The sequence below is a fragment of the Erinaceus europaeus genome, chromosome 17 (assembly GCF_950295315.1).
Source record: "Erinaceus europaeus chromosome 17, mEriEur2.1, whole genome shotgun sequence".
NCBI classification, from domain to species: domain Eukaryota; kingdom Metazoa; phylum Chordata; class Mammalia; order Eulipotyphla; family Erinaceidae; genus Erinaceus; species Erinaceus europaeus.
In genome coordinates, this window is record NC_080178.1 from 8,373,203 (window position 1) to 8,392,600 (window position 19,398).

The window sequence follows — 19,398 nt, forward strand, 5'->3', positions numbered from 1 at the left end:
TTTATGGTGAGTTACATTAGGGTCTTAAGGTTGGATTTCAGTGAAGCAGCCAGCAGTGTGGAGAGAGACTGGAGGCTAGGTTATACTGTAGGGTGTTAGAAGAGTTTAGTTAGAAATCACAATAGCTTTAATAACGGGGCAGTTTTGTGGGAGAAGTGTGAATTTGCCATGCATCTCTTGGAAGTGAATACCAACATTTAAAAGGATTAGTGATTGGGCTTGAGGGGGGAAGGCTGGCAAGAAAAAGCAAAGAGTGATTTTAAAACTTAAATAATCTTGGCCCAGGAGGTAATATAGGTTAGTACTTTACATACAATAAGTATGAGGTCCTGAGATTGATTCCTAAAATTACATGTGCCAGGGTGACGTTTTAATTATTGTTAATAAATACATCCTTTTAGAAAAGTTTGCTTTGTGGTTTTGGGAAGGTATCTTATGCACAATATTCTTAGCCAATGCAAATCTGAGGTGAAGAGAAAACTCATCCCTTGTTTATTGACTGTTAAGTACCTGCCTCTGGAGGAGATGGCTAGTAGGTTATTACAGTGCAAAAGTCTAGGTCTCACAAGGGTTTCACTGGAAATGTATGATTGGGAATCACCAGCATCTAGCTAGTAATTGAACTCTGATGCTATATGAATTTGTCTTTCCAAAAAGAAATGTTCCTGGTGAGACTGGAGCAGGCCAGTACACACCACTTCAGGGACTTGTGAGGGAAAGCACATGGGGCCAGGTGGTGGCACACCTGCATCTTGCTGTAGTGCACAAGTATCCTGGTTCAGGCCTCTGGGTCCCCACCTGCAGGGGACAAGCTTCATAAACGGGGAAGCAGGTATAGTTTTTGCTCTCTTCTTCTCTAGTTCCCCTTCCCTCTCAATTTTCCTGTCTCTATCCAAAATAAGTACAAATTTTTAAAAGAACTTCTTTTTCTTTCTTAATGTTAGGGAGAGAGAGACAGGAGAAGCATCTGTGACACTGTTCTATCACTTGTGAACCTCCCCCCTGGGGCTTGAATGCTGTACATATTAATGTGTGAAGAGTTTTGAATAGTGCTCAGGTAAAGGAAGAAAACTGCATCTGGCTCAGAGAGATAGCATAATGGTTATCAAAAAGCCTAAGGCGTGGGGATCCAGGTTCAGTCCCCAGCACCACCATGAGCCATAGCTCAGCAGTGCTTTGTGCTTGGGGGCTGGGAGGAAACGGAGAGAAAGAGAAATGAACAAACAAAAAAACTGTATATCTGTGCAGAAGCTTTTCAGTTTTATGTAAGGTCCTATTGGTTTATTTTTGCTTTTATTTTCTTTGCTGTTGGAATTTTTGAAGGCTTTTTTTGAAGCATAGATCATGAGGCATCCTGCTATTTTCTTCTATGTATTTGATAGTTTCTGGCCTAATATCCTTGGCCTCGATCCATTTGGAATTGACTTTTCTGCACAGCAATAAGTGATGGTTCAGCTTCATCCACTTGCATGTTTTAGTCCAATTTCTCCAGCATCATTTGTTGAAGAGACTTTTGCCATTTAATGATTTGGGCCCCCTTAAAAAATTAGTTGGTTATAGTTATGGGGACCTATTAACGGAAAAGCTTCTGTACAGCAAAGGGACACTGCACTATGGGAAAAGATCTTTATACAAAGGGCTAATAATAGCAGCCCCGTTAGAAAATGGGGCAAGGACATGGACAGAAAGTTCATCGAGGAAGAGATCCAGAGGGCCAGTAGGTATAGGATAAAGTGCTCAAAGTTACTGATGGTCAGAGAAATGCAAATAAAGGCAACAATGAAATACCACTTTATACCTTTGAGAATGTTATACATCAGATAGGACAAAAAAGGACAAATGTTGGAGAGGATGTGAAATAAAAGGGGCACTGCTACACCGCTTTTGGGAGTGTAAAATGGTCCAACCATTGTGGAGAGCAGTCTGGAGATTTATCAGAACACTAGAAATGAAGTGACCATACAACCCAGCAATTCCTCTTCTGGAGATTCACCCAAAGGAAACAGAAACACCTATCAGAAGAGATTTATCTATACCTATGATCATAGTAGCACAGTTTGTAATCACCAGGACTTAGAAGCAATCCAGATGTCCAACACCAGATGAGTAGTTAAAAATTGTGGTATATATACACGATGGAATACTACTGTTAAAAATTTTGAAACTTATCTCCTTTACATCCTCTTGGATGGAACTTGAGATCAATACTGAGTGAGATAAGCCAAAAAGGACAGCCAAGTGATCTCAGTTATTAGTGGGACTTAATAAATAGGAACGGGGAGGGAGAACACAAAATGAAATAAAGACTAGAGACTGTGTATTGCATCAAAGCAAAGGACTTTGCTGGAGAGGAAGAGGAGGAAGAAAAACTTTGTTTGAAGATTTGTGTGTGTGTGAGAGAGAGAGAGAGAGAGAGAGAGAGAAATCAGAACATCACTGTGGTACATGTAGTGCCAGGGATCAAACTTAGACCTCCTGCTTGAGATTCCAGTGCTTAATGCAGTGTCACCTGGACCAAGCCAAGGATAGGGTAGAGGTGAATTGTTGGAGGGTTGTGTGTAAATAATTCAATAAGATGAAGTCTGAAATGTTAGTTCTCAGCATTGATAGCATTTGTTCATTACAAAAGAGCTATAGTATGAGGTGAATTTTCAATATAAAGAAAGAAGCTTTTTGGGAGTTGGGCGGTAGCGCAGTGGGTTAAACGCACGTGGCACAAAGCACAAGGATCTGTGTAAGGATCCCTGTTCGAGCCTCTGGCTCCCCACCTGCAGGGGTGTCAGGTGGTGAAGCAGATCTGCAAGTATCTAATCTTTCTTTCCCCCTGTCTTCCCCTCCTCTCTCCATTTCTCTCTGCCCTATCCAACGACGACGACAACAATAACTACAACAATAAAACAATAAGGGCAACAAAAGGGAATAAATAAATAAATAGATATCTTTTTTTTTTTAAAAAAAAAGCTTTTTAAGTACAGGAGTCCAGATTTATGTGGTTAGATTAAGTAAATTATTTTCTCTATTAATGTTTTCATATTTAATGAAGAAATTCACATTCTTAGAAGAAATTCACTTAAAAGCAATCTTGACCTAGATGTAAAAGTCCTAGGTTACTAATTTAAGAGGGTTTTTAGAACTAGGCCAATTTAGCTAGTTAGCTTTATGATTTTGAACAAGTTGTCTTCTTTTGCCTTACAGCTGCTTTGTGGGTAAAACTATAAGGTTGTACTTGATGTAGCTCAGATAGGAATGAGAAGAGCAGTAACAAGTTGAAAGGAAGTACACATCTGATTTTATTATTATGTCAGACTTTTAGGTGTTCCCAATATTATTCATCTCTACATTTCAAACTAATTTTATTCAGCCCTCATAATTTCATACTTTCAAGCAATAACTTAATAGTAAAATTGAAGCAGCCTGTTCCACAGCGGAGGAAACTATTTTTCAGATCTTTATAGAGATGTTAGGCCCGGGGAGATAGCCCAGCTTGTTGAAGCACTAACTTGGCATGCCTGAGGCCCTAGAGGCTTCTCTAGCACTGCATGCTATCTGTAAACATGTTTTGTGGGTTTCTATCAGTATTTTTTGCTAATATCTTAGCAATATACCATAGTTTATTTATTTTCTTTTAAAATTATCTTTATTTATTTATTGAATAGAGACAGCCGGAAATCAAGAGGGTAGAGGGAGATAGAGTAGGAGGAAGAAAGGAAGACATCTGTAGCACTGCTTTACCACTTGCAAAGCTGTCCTCCTGCAGGTGGGGATCAGGGGCTTGAACCCAGCTCCTTGCACATTGTAACATGTGCTCAACCAGGTGTGCCACCACCCAGCCCCTAAATTTTTTTATCAGTGGTGAAGAGTTACGGTGTATTGACTTAGGTGGCATAAACATGGTACAGTGTACCTCCATGTCCCAGTTTATTTTCATAGGGTAGATTACTAGAAGTGAAATTGCTGGATATAATCTTAGATCTTTCATAGAGATGGCCAGTGTTGATCAGTTTCCTGTATATCCTTCAGAAATATTGTTGTATATATGTATGTAGTGTATGCTATTCATGGGTTTTTATTTTTATATCTTCACACATATATGTATATGGTTTTAGATATTATAGCTATATGAGCATTGCTTAATTTTTTGTGTCATGGATTAGATCCTGTGCAGATGCCCACTGCTAACAATATCTCTACACTGACTAACTCTATACATAGGGAATTTTATAAGCCTAACTGTAGCTTTGCAAGATAAACTCCTAGTATATGGAAATTAATGTGAATAGATTTATGTATTTATAAAATTCTTAGTTTTTCCTATGCACACCTGTTTGTGCTACAGATGCCTCTCTACCCTTTTCTGTTTTCTCACCTCTGCTTTTTAGCAGAGGAAAAAAAAAAAAAGCCACGGAGAATAGTGGGGTCCTGTAGTCACTGCTCCTGAAGCCTGTTCCTTGTAGGTGGGGCCGTAGGGCTTGATGATGGTAATGTGTGAGCACTTCCTGGTGCCTCCTCATCAGAATTTCTTCTAATGTGAGTGGATTTAGCTTGGTTGCTTTTTGTTCCTGTGTTTTAAAGTCATTGTTTTTACTGAATATTAGTTTTTCTGTTGTTTTCTGTTTTTCTTTTTTTTTTTTTTTTTTGAGAGCCACTCAATTCTGATAGGATTTAAACTTGCTTAAGCAGTTGGTCATTGCTTACCTGATTGAGCACACACATGTGCAAGGATCCTGGTTCAAGCCCCTACTCCCCATTGCAGGTGTCTGTCTCTCCCTCTCCCTTCTCAATTTCTCTCTGTCTTATCTAATAAGCCTGGTGACAGTTTGGGGAAAAAACAGCTTATTGTGAATTCTCTGTTTATATAGTCAGATATATTAGTCATTAAACATGAAATTGTGTGCTACTCTTGGAAAAATTTTTTATACCTTCTCAAAATCAGCCCATTTTTATTTAAATACATCCTAGAACAGTTTCTGACCCACTTGTCTGTTACTCAAGGGGAAGGCTGTACTTGACATCATTCACCTTTTAAAGCACAGGGAAACATAGGATTATAACAACATTGTTTGTGCACACGTGTGTGCTTCACCATGTTTTGCCCTGTAAATTCAAATTTGTGGTATTGTTCTAAGTAAAATGGATGAATAGAGTCCTTGGAAGTCATTCTTCTTATTGAGGTTCCCAGTAGTGATCCCTAGCAATACTGTTTAGTTATAAAAACATCCAGACCAGTGCTTCTTTCTGTGTAAGTGTAGTTCTGGTCCTCTTTTCTTTTGTTAGATCTAAAGTTTTTAGTTGTATGAGCTGGACTACTCAGATATTTATTGCTCACTAGCAGGCCTTTGAATTGTATGCTTTAATTCAGTGCCTTTTGCAAATTACTGTACTGATAAGAAAAACTTGTTTTTTCTCCCTCCAGCTGGAAATACTGTGTAGAGTTTGCACATTGTCCCTGTGTCTGAGCCATTTTCTCTGGGTACTTCAGCATTCTCCCACATCCCACGATTGTTCAGTTTGGTTAGTTGGTGTATCTCAGTTATCTTAACCCGAGCGAGCGTGGGTGTGTGTGAGTCTATGATGAAAGCTTGTGTCTAGAGTTGTTTACCACTTTGTACACTGAGCTGCAGGAGGCCAGTCACAACAACTTTAAACTGGAATTAGTGTCTTCGAGAATGAGTGAATACAAATTATGTTTAGTATCAGAGGTGTTGGTATTTTTTTTAAAAAGATTCTATTTATTAATGAGAAAGATGAACCAGGCATCACCCTGGTACATGTGCTACTGGGGATTGAACTCAGGACTTCATGCTTGAGAGTCCGATGCTTTATCCACCGCGCCACCTCCCGGACCACGGTGCTGGTATTTTTTAGTTTTAGGTGTGTTAGAAGAAAAGAGGATAATGCTGTAGCATCCTTTTCATATATTAAACAGCCTGTGGCGAAATTGGTTTAGTAATATATTTTGCATAAAGTTTCTGTTCTAACAATCTGTAAGTGTTAAAATGAGGGATATTACATTCTATTTACAGTATGTAAGGTCAAATAAAATCACCACTTTTGATGCGAAGCTTGTGGTCCAGTAGTAAGAGCACATACAGACCTCACATGTAGGCCCTGGGCTGATTGCCAGCACTGTAGATGACAGAGCAGGGCAGAAATGATTCTCTCATTGCAACATGAGGAGCCCCAGTGACAGTGGCTTTTCCTCCTCTTTCTCGTAGTCTATTCGAGAGAAGCCAAGTATATCACTCTGACGTGGTGCCAGGGATAGAACTCAGGACCTTATGCTTGAGAATCCAGTATTCTGTTGGTTAGACTACCTCCCATGTAATGTGAAGTTTTATCCTGAGGGTGGCACATTTTGTTTAATTTTCTTCTAGTTAGATCTGAGGAATTTTCTTTTCCTTAAAATAGTTTATCTTTCATTGACTCTACTTAGAATAATGGATATACAAAGGTGATTGTTGGTTAACTATAAGCTTAAAGAGTGGCCTATGTTTTCATCTAGAACCCAAGGAAGAAAAAGAAGAGTCTTCCCTCCCTCAGGAAGTTTCCATTGCTGGAAGTAGGCCAAGCAGAGGCTGGCGCAGTAGTAGCAGGACGTCTGTCTCTCGGCATCGTGACGTAGAGAACACTCGAAGCTCCAGGTCCAAGACTGGTTCCTTGCAGCTCATCTGCAAGTCAGAACCGGATACAGATCAGCTTGATTATGGTACAGTGCAAGTGGAGTGTGGTTACCAGTTGCTTGTTTATTTTATTTTATTGTTGTTACTATTATTTATTTTTTAGCCAGAGCACTGCTCAACTCTGGCTTATGGTGGTGTGGAGGATTGAGCCTCAGACATGAGAGCCTTTTGTATAAGCATTATGCTATCTCCCTCACCCTTCTGTTGAACATTCCCAGCTAGCTTAACTTTCAGGGGTGGGTATGGTGATTTAGGAGTCTTTTTGACATTTTGCGGATACTGTCTTTTTGGTTTTGGTTTTAAATTTCTTGGATGCAAAAAGTATCAACATAGATAAAAGTTTTTGTTTGTTTTTCCAGATGTCTCAGAAGAGCATCAGTCTCCAGGTGGCATTAGGTAACAAACCATTCATACTTCAGCCTTGGGAGCATAAGAGCACAAACATTAAATGATTGAGGTGTTTTGTACTTGAAAGAACTTTAAGCTGCAACACAAATGAACCTGTCTTTGTATTCAGTTTAAATTCATTCTGAAAGCTAGACAACCTGGTAGAGCACATACATGTGCAAGGACCTGAGTTCAAGCCCCCCAGTTCCCACCTGTTGGGGGACGGCTTCACAAGGAGTGAAACAGTGCTGCAGGCCTTTTGCTCATTCTCTCTCTCTCTCTCTCTCTCTCTCTCTCTCCCTCCCTCCCCCTCCCTCTCTCCCTCTCTCTCTCCCTCCCCCTCCACCCTTCCCTCTCCATTCTTCTTTCTACCAAAGGGGGAAAATGGCTACCAGGAGTAGTGGTACCAGGACCATGGCCCTAATGATAATCCTAGTAGCAAACAAAAATGGGAGTGGGGAATCCAATTTGTTCTTTTAGAACTTTAGGCTATCTTTTGGTAGGTAGTTCATAAGATATGCTTTCAGTTTCTTCTGTATTCTGTATTTGAACCCCATTCTGAGAACTATATGAAATGTTGGTGTGTGACCAGATCCTATCAGTGTTTATGGGATAAGTTATGTTTTTTTTAAGATATTATTTTAAAGATTTATTAATGAGAGGGATTAGAGTTATCTCTTTGGCATATGTGATGTCAGGGATCAAACACAGGACCTTAGGCTTGAAAGTCCTGTGCTTTATCCACTGCTCTACTTCCCCATTTATTCCATTATTCTTGGGATAAAGGAGTTAAATCACAGTTCAAGTAGCTCATACACATAAAATTCTAGATTGCTTACTGTACCTCTAGATAAATTACTGAATAAAATATAGCCAAAATATAATACTTAAAAGTAAAATGTCAGGGAAGTCGGGCTGTAGCGCAGCGGGTTAAGCCCAGGTGGCGCAAAGCACAAGGATCGGCATAAGGATCCCGGTTCGAACCCCGGCTCCCCACCTGCAGGGGAGTCGCTTCACAGGCGGTGAAGCAGGTCTGCAGGTATCTATCTTTCTCTCCTCCTCTCTGTCTTCCCCTCCTCTCTCCATTTCTCTGTCCTATCCAACAACGACAACAACAATAATAACTACAACAATAAAACAACAAGGGCAACAAAAGGGAATAAATAAATAAAATTTAAAAAAAAAGACAAAAAAACTAAAATGTCTAATTTCTCCTTTTTAGTAGTGATGAGGAAGAGGAAGAAGAGATGTTAATTAGTGAAGAGGAAATACCATTCAAAGATGACCCAAGAGATGAGACCTACAAACCTCACTTAGAAAGGCATGTCTCGGGTTTTACCCCAGAATTGTCAGTGAAAAGCTATAGAAAGCTATTAATGCATGCTTTCATTTCACCTTGTTGACAAGCCAGTAGGTATAGAATTAATTTTAAATGACTGATTGTTTTGTAAATCTTAACATCTTTTTACTCCCACATCTAGCTCTCTTCCACTGTGAACTTTATTTTAAGTATATCCACATTATTATGGTGTGTGCATGTTTTATCATTGTTGCCTGAGTACTAAAAACTTCCTATTTATAAGTTGAAGATAATAATTTTAAAGTGAATTCCTAATAGCTCTATGCTTTACTCTGCTGTCAGTTTTCTGTGAAAAAGAACCAGTGTTCTGTTTTCAGGGAAACTCCAAAGCCACGGAGAAGACCAGGGAAAGTGAAAGAAGAGAAAGAGAAGAAAGAAATTAAAGTAGAAGTAGAGGTAGAGGTGAAAGAAGAGGAGAATGAAATTAGGGAGGATGAGGAACCTCCTAGAAAGTGAGTAGACAATTGCTATTAAAAATGGAGCCCTAGTAGGTTGTACTAGTAGAGTACTAGTGAGAAGGGGGTAGAAATAGTAAAGAAGCCTGGAGGGGGGGAGAGATAGCTGTGTTGAACAGCTATTTATCTGAGAGAAGCTTAAAGTTGGTTCAAAGCAATCTGTAAATAAATCCAGATAAGGAGTAAAACAGTAGCTACAAGAGTGCTACCAAGGGACTAAAAACTGAAGAAGGAAAAAAAAAAGTGGCAGGTGTGGATCCTCAAAAGAAGGAGCAAATGGGAGTCGGGTGGTAGTGCAGCGGGTTAAGCGCAGGTGGCGTAAAGAGCAAAGACCAGCATAAGGATCCCAGTTTGGGACCCGGCTCCCCACCTGCGGTGAAGCAGGTCTACAGGTGTCTGTCTTTCTCTCCCCTATCTGTCTTCTCTCTCCATTTCTCTCTGTCCTATCCGACAACAATAATAACTACAACAATAAAGCAACAAGGGCAATAAAAGGGGATTAATAAATATTTTTTAAAAAGAAAGCAAATAAATCAAATGTTATAACCTGTCAGTTGAAAACTTTCTACCTATCAACTCTTTAACAGAAATCAGATATTTTTGCAATGCTTCAGCTGCTACTACTACTGCTATTACTGTAATCTTAAAAGTTTTGAGATAGATTTTATTCTGCTAGTAGTTGACTAAGTTGTGGGGTGGTGGGCTTTTCACTGAAGTGATTCTTGGGTTGTAACTTTGGAGCTTCGCCAAATCTTTGATATCACAATGCATCATTTGTGACAGGTGCATATTTAATCTGTGCTGTCTACCTGAAAGTGCAGTTACTGCTGAGTAAAATGTAGTCTACCAGATAGGTGGTTGTCTTTATGAATTGTTGTGGGTTGTTCCATGTTTTTGTCACCTGCTCTTCGTACTTGAGGTACGATCTCAAGCCACCCTTTACTCTGTAAGCTTCAGTCCAGATTGTGGACAGTTACTCTGCTCTTTCACTATAGGAGAGGAAGAAGGAGAAAAGATGATAAAAGTCCACGCTTACCCAAAAGGAGGTAATTACAGTCTTGCTCTCTTGTGCAATTGTCTGGTGTTAGGTACTTTCTTCACTCTGTATTTGCCCTTAAATAGTCCTGGAGGGATGCCTTCTCCCTCCCTTCTTTCACTAGTGACTTAGTAGTAGAAGGCAGTAGGAATATGGTTCCTCAAACCTACTAACAGTTCTGTACCCCTACCCCTCAAGAATAACCACCACAGTAATCCTAAGATTTTACTAGATGTATGACTATTGCCAATAATAATGCAGATATGGACATGGGAGTGTGTATATACCTCTGAATTATCTTTTCATTTCTTTCAGATAATTTTTTTTTTAAGGAGTGGGGATAGATAGCATAATGATTTTACAAAGTGGCTCTCATGCCTGAGACTCCTCAGTCTTCCCCCACCACCACAACCACCACTATAAGCCAGAACTGATAAGTGCTCTGGTAGAAATAATATTTTGTTTGATATAAGGAGAAATTAAGAGGGGGGGGAGTGGGAGATTGGAGAAAGAAAAAACGAGAGACACATGAGGCTATATACTTCACTTTGAAGCTTCTCTGTAGGTGGGGGGAGAGGGCTTGAACCCAGATCATTGAACATGACAATGTATGCTCAGCCAGGCGCGCCACTGCCCAGCTCTCAAGGATGACTACTTTTTAAAATCTTTTTTATTTATTCATTTATCATTGGATAGAGACAGGTAAAACTGAGAGGGGAAGGGGAAAGAGGCAAACACTTTACCACACATGAAGCTTTCCCCCTGCAGGTGGGGACCAGGGGCTTGAACCCAGGCCCTTGTGCACTGTAACATGTGCACTTAACCAGGCATGCCACTGCCTGCCCCCCTAGGATGACTATTTTTTCTTTTTTTAATTTATTCCCTTTTATTGCCCTTGTTGTTTTATTGTTGTAATTATTATTGTTATTGTTAATTGATGTCATTGTTGAATAGGACAGAGAGAAATGGAGAGCAGAGGGGGAGAGAAAGACACCTGCAGACCTGCTTCACTGCCTGTGAAGCAACTCCCTTGCAGGTGGGGAGCCGGGGGCTTAAACCCGGATCCTTAGAACCGCCAGTCCTTGCGCTTTGCGCCACCTGCGCTAAACCCACCGCGCAACCACCCGACTCCCAGTATGACTTTTTAAATGCAGCTTTATGATGTTCTTGATGCCATATTTATATATTTCTATTTAAAATACTTTTGAATATTTGATGATTTCTGGGTTTTGTTTGTTTGTTTTTTCCTTATATTGCACTTTGAGTTTAAAGCTATTGTGGACAACTTTCCTTGTTAACATTTTTTTCCTGCATATTGATAATAGGAAAAAACCTCCAATCCAATATGTCCGTTGTGAGATGGAAGGATGTGGAACTGTTCTTGCTCATCCTCGCTATTTGCAGGTTGGTGAAGTTGTTATGGTTGGAAGTAAGCTTGTTGGGATAGGCTAGACTGTTATATGATAATAGTATGCTGTGTTCCTCATTACTGCTTCTCATACTTTCTGAGACTATCACTTGAGAAATATAAGTAGTAGTCATCATAGATAAAGCAGTTTTGATACGAATGTCATACCTAAATTACTTCAGGATTATTAGCATGCGTCCATATGGAAAACTTCCTTACAGTCTTGGAATACTCCAGTATTTGTAACAGTATAAATGCTCTTAATATAGGAGATGACTCTAACAAGATACAGATAAATGTTTTATTATTATTTATTATAGGACAGAGAAATTGAGGGATAGAAATTGAGATAGAATGGGGGGAAGAGACACACATCTGCGGCACTAGTTCACCTACCACTCCTGAAGCTTCCCCCTCATGCAGGAAGGGACCAGGGACTTAAACCCTGGTCCTTGCGCATGGTAATGTGTACACTCAACCAGTTTGCTCCTGCCTGACCCCCTTTTAGTGTTTATTTTAAAAATAGAATTAACAAGAGTGACTTTTTTTTTTTTTGAGTGTGGAGAGAAGATACAACTTACTTAGGTCTGAGAGAAAGCATGAAAATGAAATGCTAATTATTAATGCTTAAGAAATTGTTGCTTTATCCTTAGCAGCACTTTGTAGTATCAGCCTTATTTTGTAACTGCTCTTCTGATAGTACCATTTATTTGCACTATATCTAGCAGTAAGTGCTAGACAGTGTGATCTCTGTCCCCTCAACAATGCTATTAGAGTTGCCATGGTCATGTTTAAGTATATCTTTATACCACTGCTACTGACTGGATTGGAATCCATCTGTTTCCATGACTTGTGTTCGTAGCTACCTTTCTGAGTGGTTTCCCTTCAGCATTTCAGAGTTAACAAACTCTCAGGAAGTTTATCCTTCTTGGTTCTCTGTTACTGTTTCAGCACCACATTAAATATCAGCATTTGCTGAAGAAGAAATATGTATGTCCTCATCCTTCCTGTGGACGACTCTTCAGGCTCCAAAAACAACTTCTACGACATGCCAAACATCATACAGGTACTTGTTGAAGTCACTGATGGATTCACTATACATTTATATATGTAGACTGATAATGATATTTTTTTCCTGACATAAATCTTAAAGGCATCTACAGTTACATGTACAACTAAGATATGAAAATTAAATGTAATAAAACAAGATTTGTTAGGAATGAGGAGATTATGGCTTCTTTTATTGTATGGATCTTATGAACTATATAATGATCTTGTATTAAACATACTCTGTATCCACTGTGGACTAAACACTACATGCATTATTACCTATTCAGCGTCACTAACTTTACTTGCCTTCTTTTATAGCTAGGCAAGAAGTAACACTAACTTGCCCATGGTCACATAGTATAATAGTTTTCAGTAGAACTATGATTTTCTTTTTTTTTTTTTTGTTCTAAGTAAATAAGTGTGGGCTAAGTGTAAAGAATCTAAAGAAAAAGAAACTTAGTTGCAGTTTATTGTAACCACTAAATAACTATTGAGACATGTGCTACTGTTAAATTCACACAAGACCTTCTGTAGGTTTGGCTCAGGAGAAATTGAATGTCTTGATAGTACACAGAACGAATCTGAATTCCATTCATTCTAGTCACATGGCAATCTCATTGCAGTGCAGCTAATAACAAATTGGGTTGACATTAGGTCTGACTAAGTTAAGTACTAGATATATAATTTTTGCATGTTCTATTCTCAGTAATCATAGAGCAAGAGAAGTTCCAGTTGTGCAGATGCCATGACTCCTGCTTAAGGTCCTTTCCATAATTTACTATATATGTAAATTAGGTCAACTTTTTCTCACTTTTAAGCAATTGTGAAATAAGAATGCTAATGATACCTTTGTCAGTTATGTAAGAATGATGTAAGATAATGGATATATAAAGTGCACAGAACTTAGCACATTCAAACCACTGAGATTTGATCACAGTCTTTGCATTATACTATAGTTTCTTCAGAATGAAAGGTTGGTAGTGCTAGAGAGCTTTCTAAGTATGTTAGTGTGTATAAATTGCCTTTGGAAGCTTGGTTGAGCAAATAGATGCCTAACTACTTACATAGTTACCAAGAACTTGGGAAGGTAAGTAAGACTGGTGAAATAGATTCCTGAACTCAAGTGATTGAGTATATTCAGGCTTGGGAAAAACATGCCTCTTCTCCCATAATTGGTTTTTACAACTCTCTGAGATGGGTTATAGGATTATTGTGTGTTTACCTTTTTTAAATATATATCTTTTATTAATAAATTATTATTTTTAACCAGAGCACTGCTCAGCTCTGCCATATGGTGGTGCAGGGATTGCCTCAGGCATGAGTTTCTTTGCATAACCATTAAGCTATCTACTCCTGCTGTATATTTTTTATGATTAATGGTTGGCTATTGGTTTATAAAATTACAAGATAACAGGGAACAGTTCCACACTATTCCCACCACCATAGTTCTGTGTCCTCATTTGCTCCACTGGAAACTGCGGTGGTTCTCCCAAGGTCACAGATAACGGGTTGACTTATTTATATAATAATCTGTATCTGTCTGTCTATATTTTTGCCCACTTTTTCTATGGCCCTGCCTTCTTTTTTTTTTTTTTTAAGATTTTATTCATGAGAAATGATAGGAGAGAGAGGGAAAGAACCAGACATCACTCTGGTAAATGTGCTGCCGGGGATTGAACTCAGGACCTCATGCTTTTGAGAGTCCAAAGCCTTATCCACTGCACCACCTCCCACACCAACTGCCTTCTTTTCTAAGTCAGACCTACACCTATTCTTTCAAATGTCTTTCCTTTTTCTTTTCATCTCTCTCTCTGGGTTCTGATGGAATTGAAGTTCAGAGCCCTCTAGTCATCTTCCCCTGACATTGCCACTCCTCTGGGAGCATGGATCAAAACATTTGTTACCACATCAAGCTCACCACTAAGCCGTCAATATCCCTCTGCCACCAGTGGCTGGACCCCCTTTACTTTGCAACTTCTGCCCCCTTCCACTTTAGTGACCTACATTCAGTGGTCAGAGTCTAAAGATTTGTTTGTATTTAACTTTTTCTGCCCCTTTACTTTCTTTCTTTACATGAGTGTAGTTATCCATTATTTATCTTTCTAATACTTTTTTATTTATCCCCTCTTGTTGCCCTTGTTTTATTGTTTTGTAGTTGTTGTTGTTGTTGATGTTGTTGGATAGGACAGAAATGGAGAGAGAAGGGGAAGACAGAGGTAGGGAGAGAAAGACAGACACCTGCAGACCTGCTTCACCGCTTGTGAAGTGACTCCCCTTCCCCTGCAGGTGGGGATCCAGGGGCTCGAACCGGGATCCTTACTCTGGTCCTTGTGCTTTGCGCCACCTGCGCTTAACCCACTGTGCTACTGCCCGACTCCCATCTTTATCTTTCTAACCTGTCTCACTTAGCACAAACTCTTTATTCCATCTTCGTACCTGAATGGCTTTCTGCTGTGCACATATGCCACATCTTTAGATTTGTTTTAAATTTTGTTTATTCAAAAGTATGGTTACAGATTGAAAGCAGTATTTACTGAGTTGACCTGCTTGATCACTTAAGTCAAAATACTGTGCTGTTGGAAAAGTCATAGCATGTTTTTCTGTTTAGATATGCAAAAGTTCATCATGATTTTTACATCAAGCTGATATGTAGAGGTTCTAAGTGGAATATTAATCACATTATTTCTATTTTTAGATCAAAGGGATTATATCTGTGAATACTGTGCTCGGGCTTTCAAGAGTTCCCATAATCTGGCAGTACACCGAATGATTCACACTGGCGAGAAACCATTACAGTGAGTGTTTACTTATTGGTGACCATCTAGGTGGGAAGTGCTTATACCCTACAGGAGAATTACAACCCCTCACAAACATTTTTAGCTGCCATTGCCTTTTACTTTTGCCAAATTAAAGAATGCTTAGTGGACTTGTATTTTGTTAACCTGTTTTTAAAGTAGAAGGAAAATAATCATTAATTTCCCATCTACTAATGTTTCCCAATCTTTCATAAGTTTGTGTTAACTGCTGCATATGTATGTGATCTGTAACTACTCACCCTGGTCCTAAATAAGAGTCTTCTTTATTTTTCTCATTTAATCCCCATTTTTTTTCCTTACTCTCCTCAGATGCGAGATCTGTGGATTTACCTGTCGGCAAAAGGCATCCCTTAATTGGCACATGAAGAAACATGATGCAGACTCCTTCTACCAGTTTTCTTGCAATATCTGTGGCAAAAAATTTGAGAAGAAGGACAGTGTGGTGGCACATAAAGCAAAAAGCCACCCTGAGGTGCTGCTGGCTGAAGCTCTGGCTGCCAATGCAGGAGCCCTCATCACCAGCACAGATATATTGGGCACTAGCCCAGAGTCCCTGACTCAGCCTGCAGATGGTCAGGGTCTCCCTCTTCTTCCTGAGCCCTTGGGAAATTCCACCTCTGGAGAGTGCCTACTGCTAGAAGCTGAAGGAATGTCAAAGTCATACTGTAGTGGGACAGAACGCATGAGCCTGATGGCTGATGGGAAGATCTTTGTGGGAAGTGGCAGTAGTGGGGGCACTGAAGGGCTGGTTATGAACTCAGATATACTCGGTGCTACCGCAGAGGTTCTGATTGAAGATACAGACTCTACTGGACCTTAGTGGAAAGGAAGACTCGGGCACTGGGACAGCTCAGACTTTGTATTTAAAAGATAAAAAGGACAAAAAAAATATATAAAGCATTTAAAATCTAGTAAAATAACTGAAGGGCCTGCTCTTCCCATTGTGGATCACAGTACACACATCCACCTACCCCCTTCTCTCCCTCATCTATCCCCCCTATATGATGTTGCCTTTGCCAGGAAGGTGGACAAAAAAAGCAGTAACAGCTCTCAGCTAGGGGTTATCCTCCTATTTCCGCCAGGCAAACTTCTGCTCATCAGCAAGGCCCCCTTTTCCAACCTGTAATTCAAATGTGCTCTGGATCAGCTTTTAACTCTTAGCAGTATATTAGTCCTGTCAAACCCTCTCTTTCCTGCAGCCCCATGGTTCTGGCTTCTACCCACTGCAGTGCTCTCAAAAGTTTGATACAGTTCTAATCTCTGGAGGCCAGCAGCTTGACTTGGCACTTTAGGGCCCCTTAACAGGATGAGCTGTTAAAACAGCACACACCTTCACCCCCTTTTCTTCTACCCATCTCGGATTTCGGAACAGAAGGATATGTGGGGACCCTCCCTACTCTTTGACCCTAGCACCTAGTCACCATCCCAGCACTTCCATATGGTTCTAAATGGTGCTCACTTGCTGGAAAGCAGACTCGCAGCCAGAAGGGGGCTGCCCTTTACATGGTCTCTCTGACCATCAGACAGGGCTCTCTATCAGTGAGACAGTGAGAAAAGTCCCAGACTAATAGCAGAAATTTGCACTTTGAACATGTGTATTTTTGTGTTGTGGAACCTGAGATTCCTTATTTATTAACAGAAAGTCTGATTTCTTTTTTTCTTTGTTGCTATATTTTGTGAGGCTGGAAGCGATTCGACTATTTTGGTGTGGAGTCCTTTTCCATTAGAGGTACATCTGAAAGCAAAATGTTAGGATTGAAGAAGCACAGCCAGCCTCTGAAATCATAGCTCTCCTGTGGCCTTTAAAGTAAGCTGGTCCTCAGCACTAACAAAATCACTACAGTAGCCTAGTGAGATTTTGGAAGACTTTTTTTTAAAAAAAACGAGGATGTTAGGTTTGTGGTAATTAGTGCTCTTTGAATTTTTTAGAGCATTAAGATTTAGGAATTTTTGAAGGGATGAGGAGGATGTTCAGGATCTGAATTATAGATAAGCGATTTTTCTCTTGTGAATTTTTTTTTCTCACATCACTTTACAGATTATAGTGGCCCAGTTCTGTCCCCATTGCTTTGTTTTTGCTTTTGCTTTGCTTTATCATTGGTTCATTCCAACTCCCAATTAGTGAAGGATGCTGCCACTAGTGAAGGAACAGTCTATGAGTTGTGCAGTTCTTGGTCAAGGAAAGTTGTTCTGTTTTGTTTCCTTTTTAACAGCACTTCAGAAGAGGGAAAGCTTCAATTAAAACTGAATGATTTGTATAATAATGGCTTTGGCTTTCACCTGAAATTCTGGAAGCTACATATCTCATAAGGGTTTTTGTGGGGTGGGTTGCTTTTTGTTGTCTATGGGAGAGGTGGCAGGTAGTGTTTTTTGTACAAGTTCATAAAATTGGAGAAAGAAAAGACTATTTTGGCTCACTTTTAGCCGAAAAAAGGGACAGTTTCTATACTGTGTATCTCAAGCTGGAATAAAAGGCTTGCCCTATTGTTTGTCAGAAATGTATGATGGCTGTTGGAAAGAATGAAGTTTTGCTGAGAACAAAATAAGGAACAACTTGTCTTTCACAAACACTAAAACTGCAAAGTTTATCAATTTTGTCTTTGATTTATTTTTTTTCCAAAGAAGAGGGACAAAAAAATGTCATCTCTGAAAGAGGCTTACTGTACACCCACTGGTGCCAGTGTTTGGGATGCCAGGAAGTAGGAAGGGGAACACCTACAGTGGTCGTTCTAAAATACACTATTGTTTCTTTTTAGAGTGTTGCAGATTTACCATCCTTGCAGTGTGGGGGTAGAACATGGATAGGATAGAAAGGAGTTAGAATGTGCTCTCCTGCCCACAGTAAGGATTTGGATCTGCCTGTGGTATATTGAATAGACGTGGAAATACTGTAAGATTGATTGGCTACATCTACAACAAACTTGTTCCACTCCCATGAAAGTTCGTGTTGTACGATTTAATTAGTTCACCTCTATATCCCACACTTAACTCTGTCACATTTGTCTTCTTAACTTGTCTCCATAAATTAAATTTGCAGTGGTTAGTCACCATATGTTTCAGCAAACTGCATTTGGGGAGAAAAAAAAACCTGGATAGAGGGAAAAACGTGTTTCCCCACACTGTCCACATCTCAAGTCAAAAGTGGATAGTGCTGATAACTAGAATTGCTCTGTTCTTCCTTGTTTGATCTTCATAAGCTACCACCATTAGTCTACAAATTACTGTAGCAGTTTGCAGTAAATTTTAATATATTTTTGGGCTTTTATCTTTTTCCTTCTGAAAAAGGATGTGAGCTAGCATAGTAGAGAGTTGGGATAAGTAAACTGTCTACACCAGTCCTGTTTCCCTTTTCCACTCTGCTCATGCTGTTTCTTTTTTTTTTTTTTTCTCAAAGGGCTCTTTGAATCTAAATATTCTGTATTTCCTAATTTTGTTCACAACTATTAGCCTTTTTAGTAACTTCTCCCATCTCATATCCTCCATCCTGACCTGGGAATTCTAAATTCTGAAACTTTTTGGGAAATGTGTTTCCTTCTTATTTTACATTAATTTACTATGCCTCGAAATGTTTAGAACACTGGCCAGGGTAAAACTGGGTGTAAAAATAATATGGATTAAAAAACATAAGGTAACACATCCAGAGAGCACTTGAACCTCCTTTGACCATGTTTGTGGAGGAAGAAAATACAAAGAGTACTAAACCTTACTTAGCTTATAATAGTCTGACACATTCTGGTTGTTTGAATAGCATTTTCCCTCCTTTTCCCCACTTTCCAATGTACTCAAGAAAACTGAAAAACTGTAATGGATCAATTTTATTCCCTCAAAGCCTTTTTTTTTTTTTTTTTTTTTTTTTTTTTTTTTTTGCCTGTTGTAATGTGCAGGACACTTTCTCATTTGATGGGAGAGACAGGTAGTTCTTGAACCTAGGTAAAAAAAAAAAATTTTTTAAAAAGGCTATTAAATAAAAAGACTTAGAATAAAAGGGATACTCTGCTTTTCAAGTTCTTGTTTTCTCTTAATCTTAGGTAAGGCATATCCAAAACATGTACAGAAGAAAAATAAAGTTGTCTTCATGGAAGCAGTTTGTCTTCCTTGGTTGTGCTGAGTCACAGGTACACTAGGGCTGATGCAACTGACGCTGCTAAAGGAGAAACCTAGGTGCCCTCAGAACAGGTCTCTGCGACAGAAACTGTTTGCTCTGCT

At 39.4% G+C, this 19,398-nt stretch overlaps 1 protein-coding gene across 2 annotated transcripts in view; it reads left to right on the forward strand.

The window, feature by feature from the left end:
- Nucleotides 1–17,784, forward strand: part of ZFP91 (ZFP91 zinc finger protein, atypical E3 ubiquitin ligase) — a 30,157-nt gene extending 12,373 nt beyond the window's left edge. Inside the window, exons 3-11 of one of the 2 annotated variants that reach the window (XM_060176241.1) lie at nt 6,503–6,706; nt 7,040–7,076; nt 8,290–8,388; nt 8,745–8,879; nt 9,878–9,928; nt 11,244–11,322; nt 12,278–12,392; nt 15,072–15,171; nt 15,502–17,784. In XM_060176241.1, coding sequence (XP_060032224.1) covers nt 6,503–6,706; nt 7,040–7,076; nt 8,290–8,388; nt 8,745–8,879; nt 9,878–9,928; nt 11,244–11,322; nt 12,278–12,392; nt 15,072–15,171; nt 15,502–16,012 — 1,331 coding nt within the window. In that variant the 3' untranslated portion in view covers nt 16,013–17,784. The remainder of the gene's footprint in view (nt 1–6,502; nt 6,707–7,039; nt 7,077–8,289; nt 8,389–8,744; nt 8,880–9,877; nt 9,929–11,243; nt 11,323–12,277; nt 12,393–15,071; nt 15,172–15,501) is intronic. The other variant, XM_060176242.1, reaches the window with a different exon arrangement.
- The last annotated feature ends 1,614 nt before the right edge of the window (nt 17,785–19,398 follow it).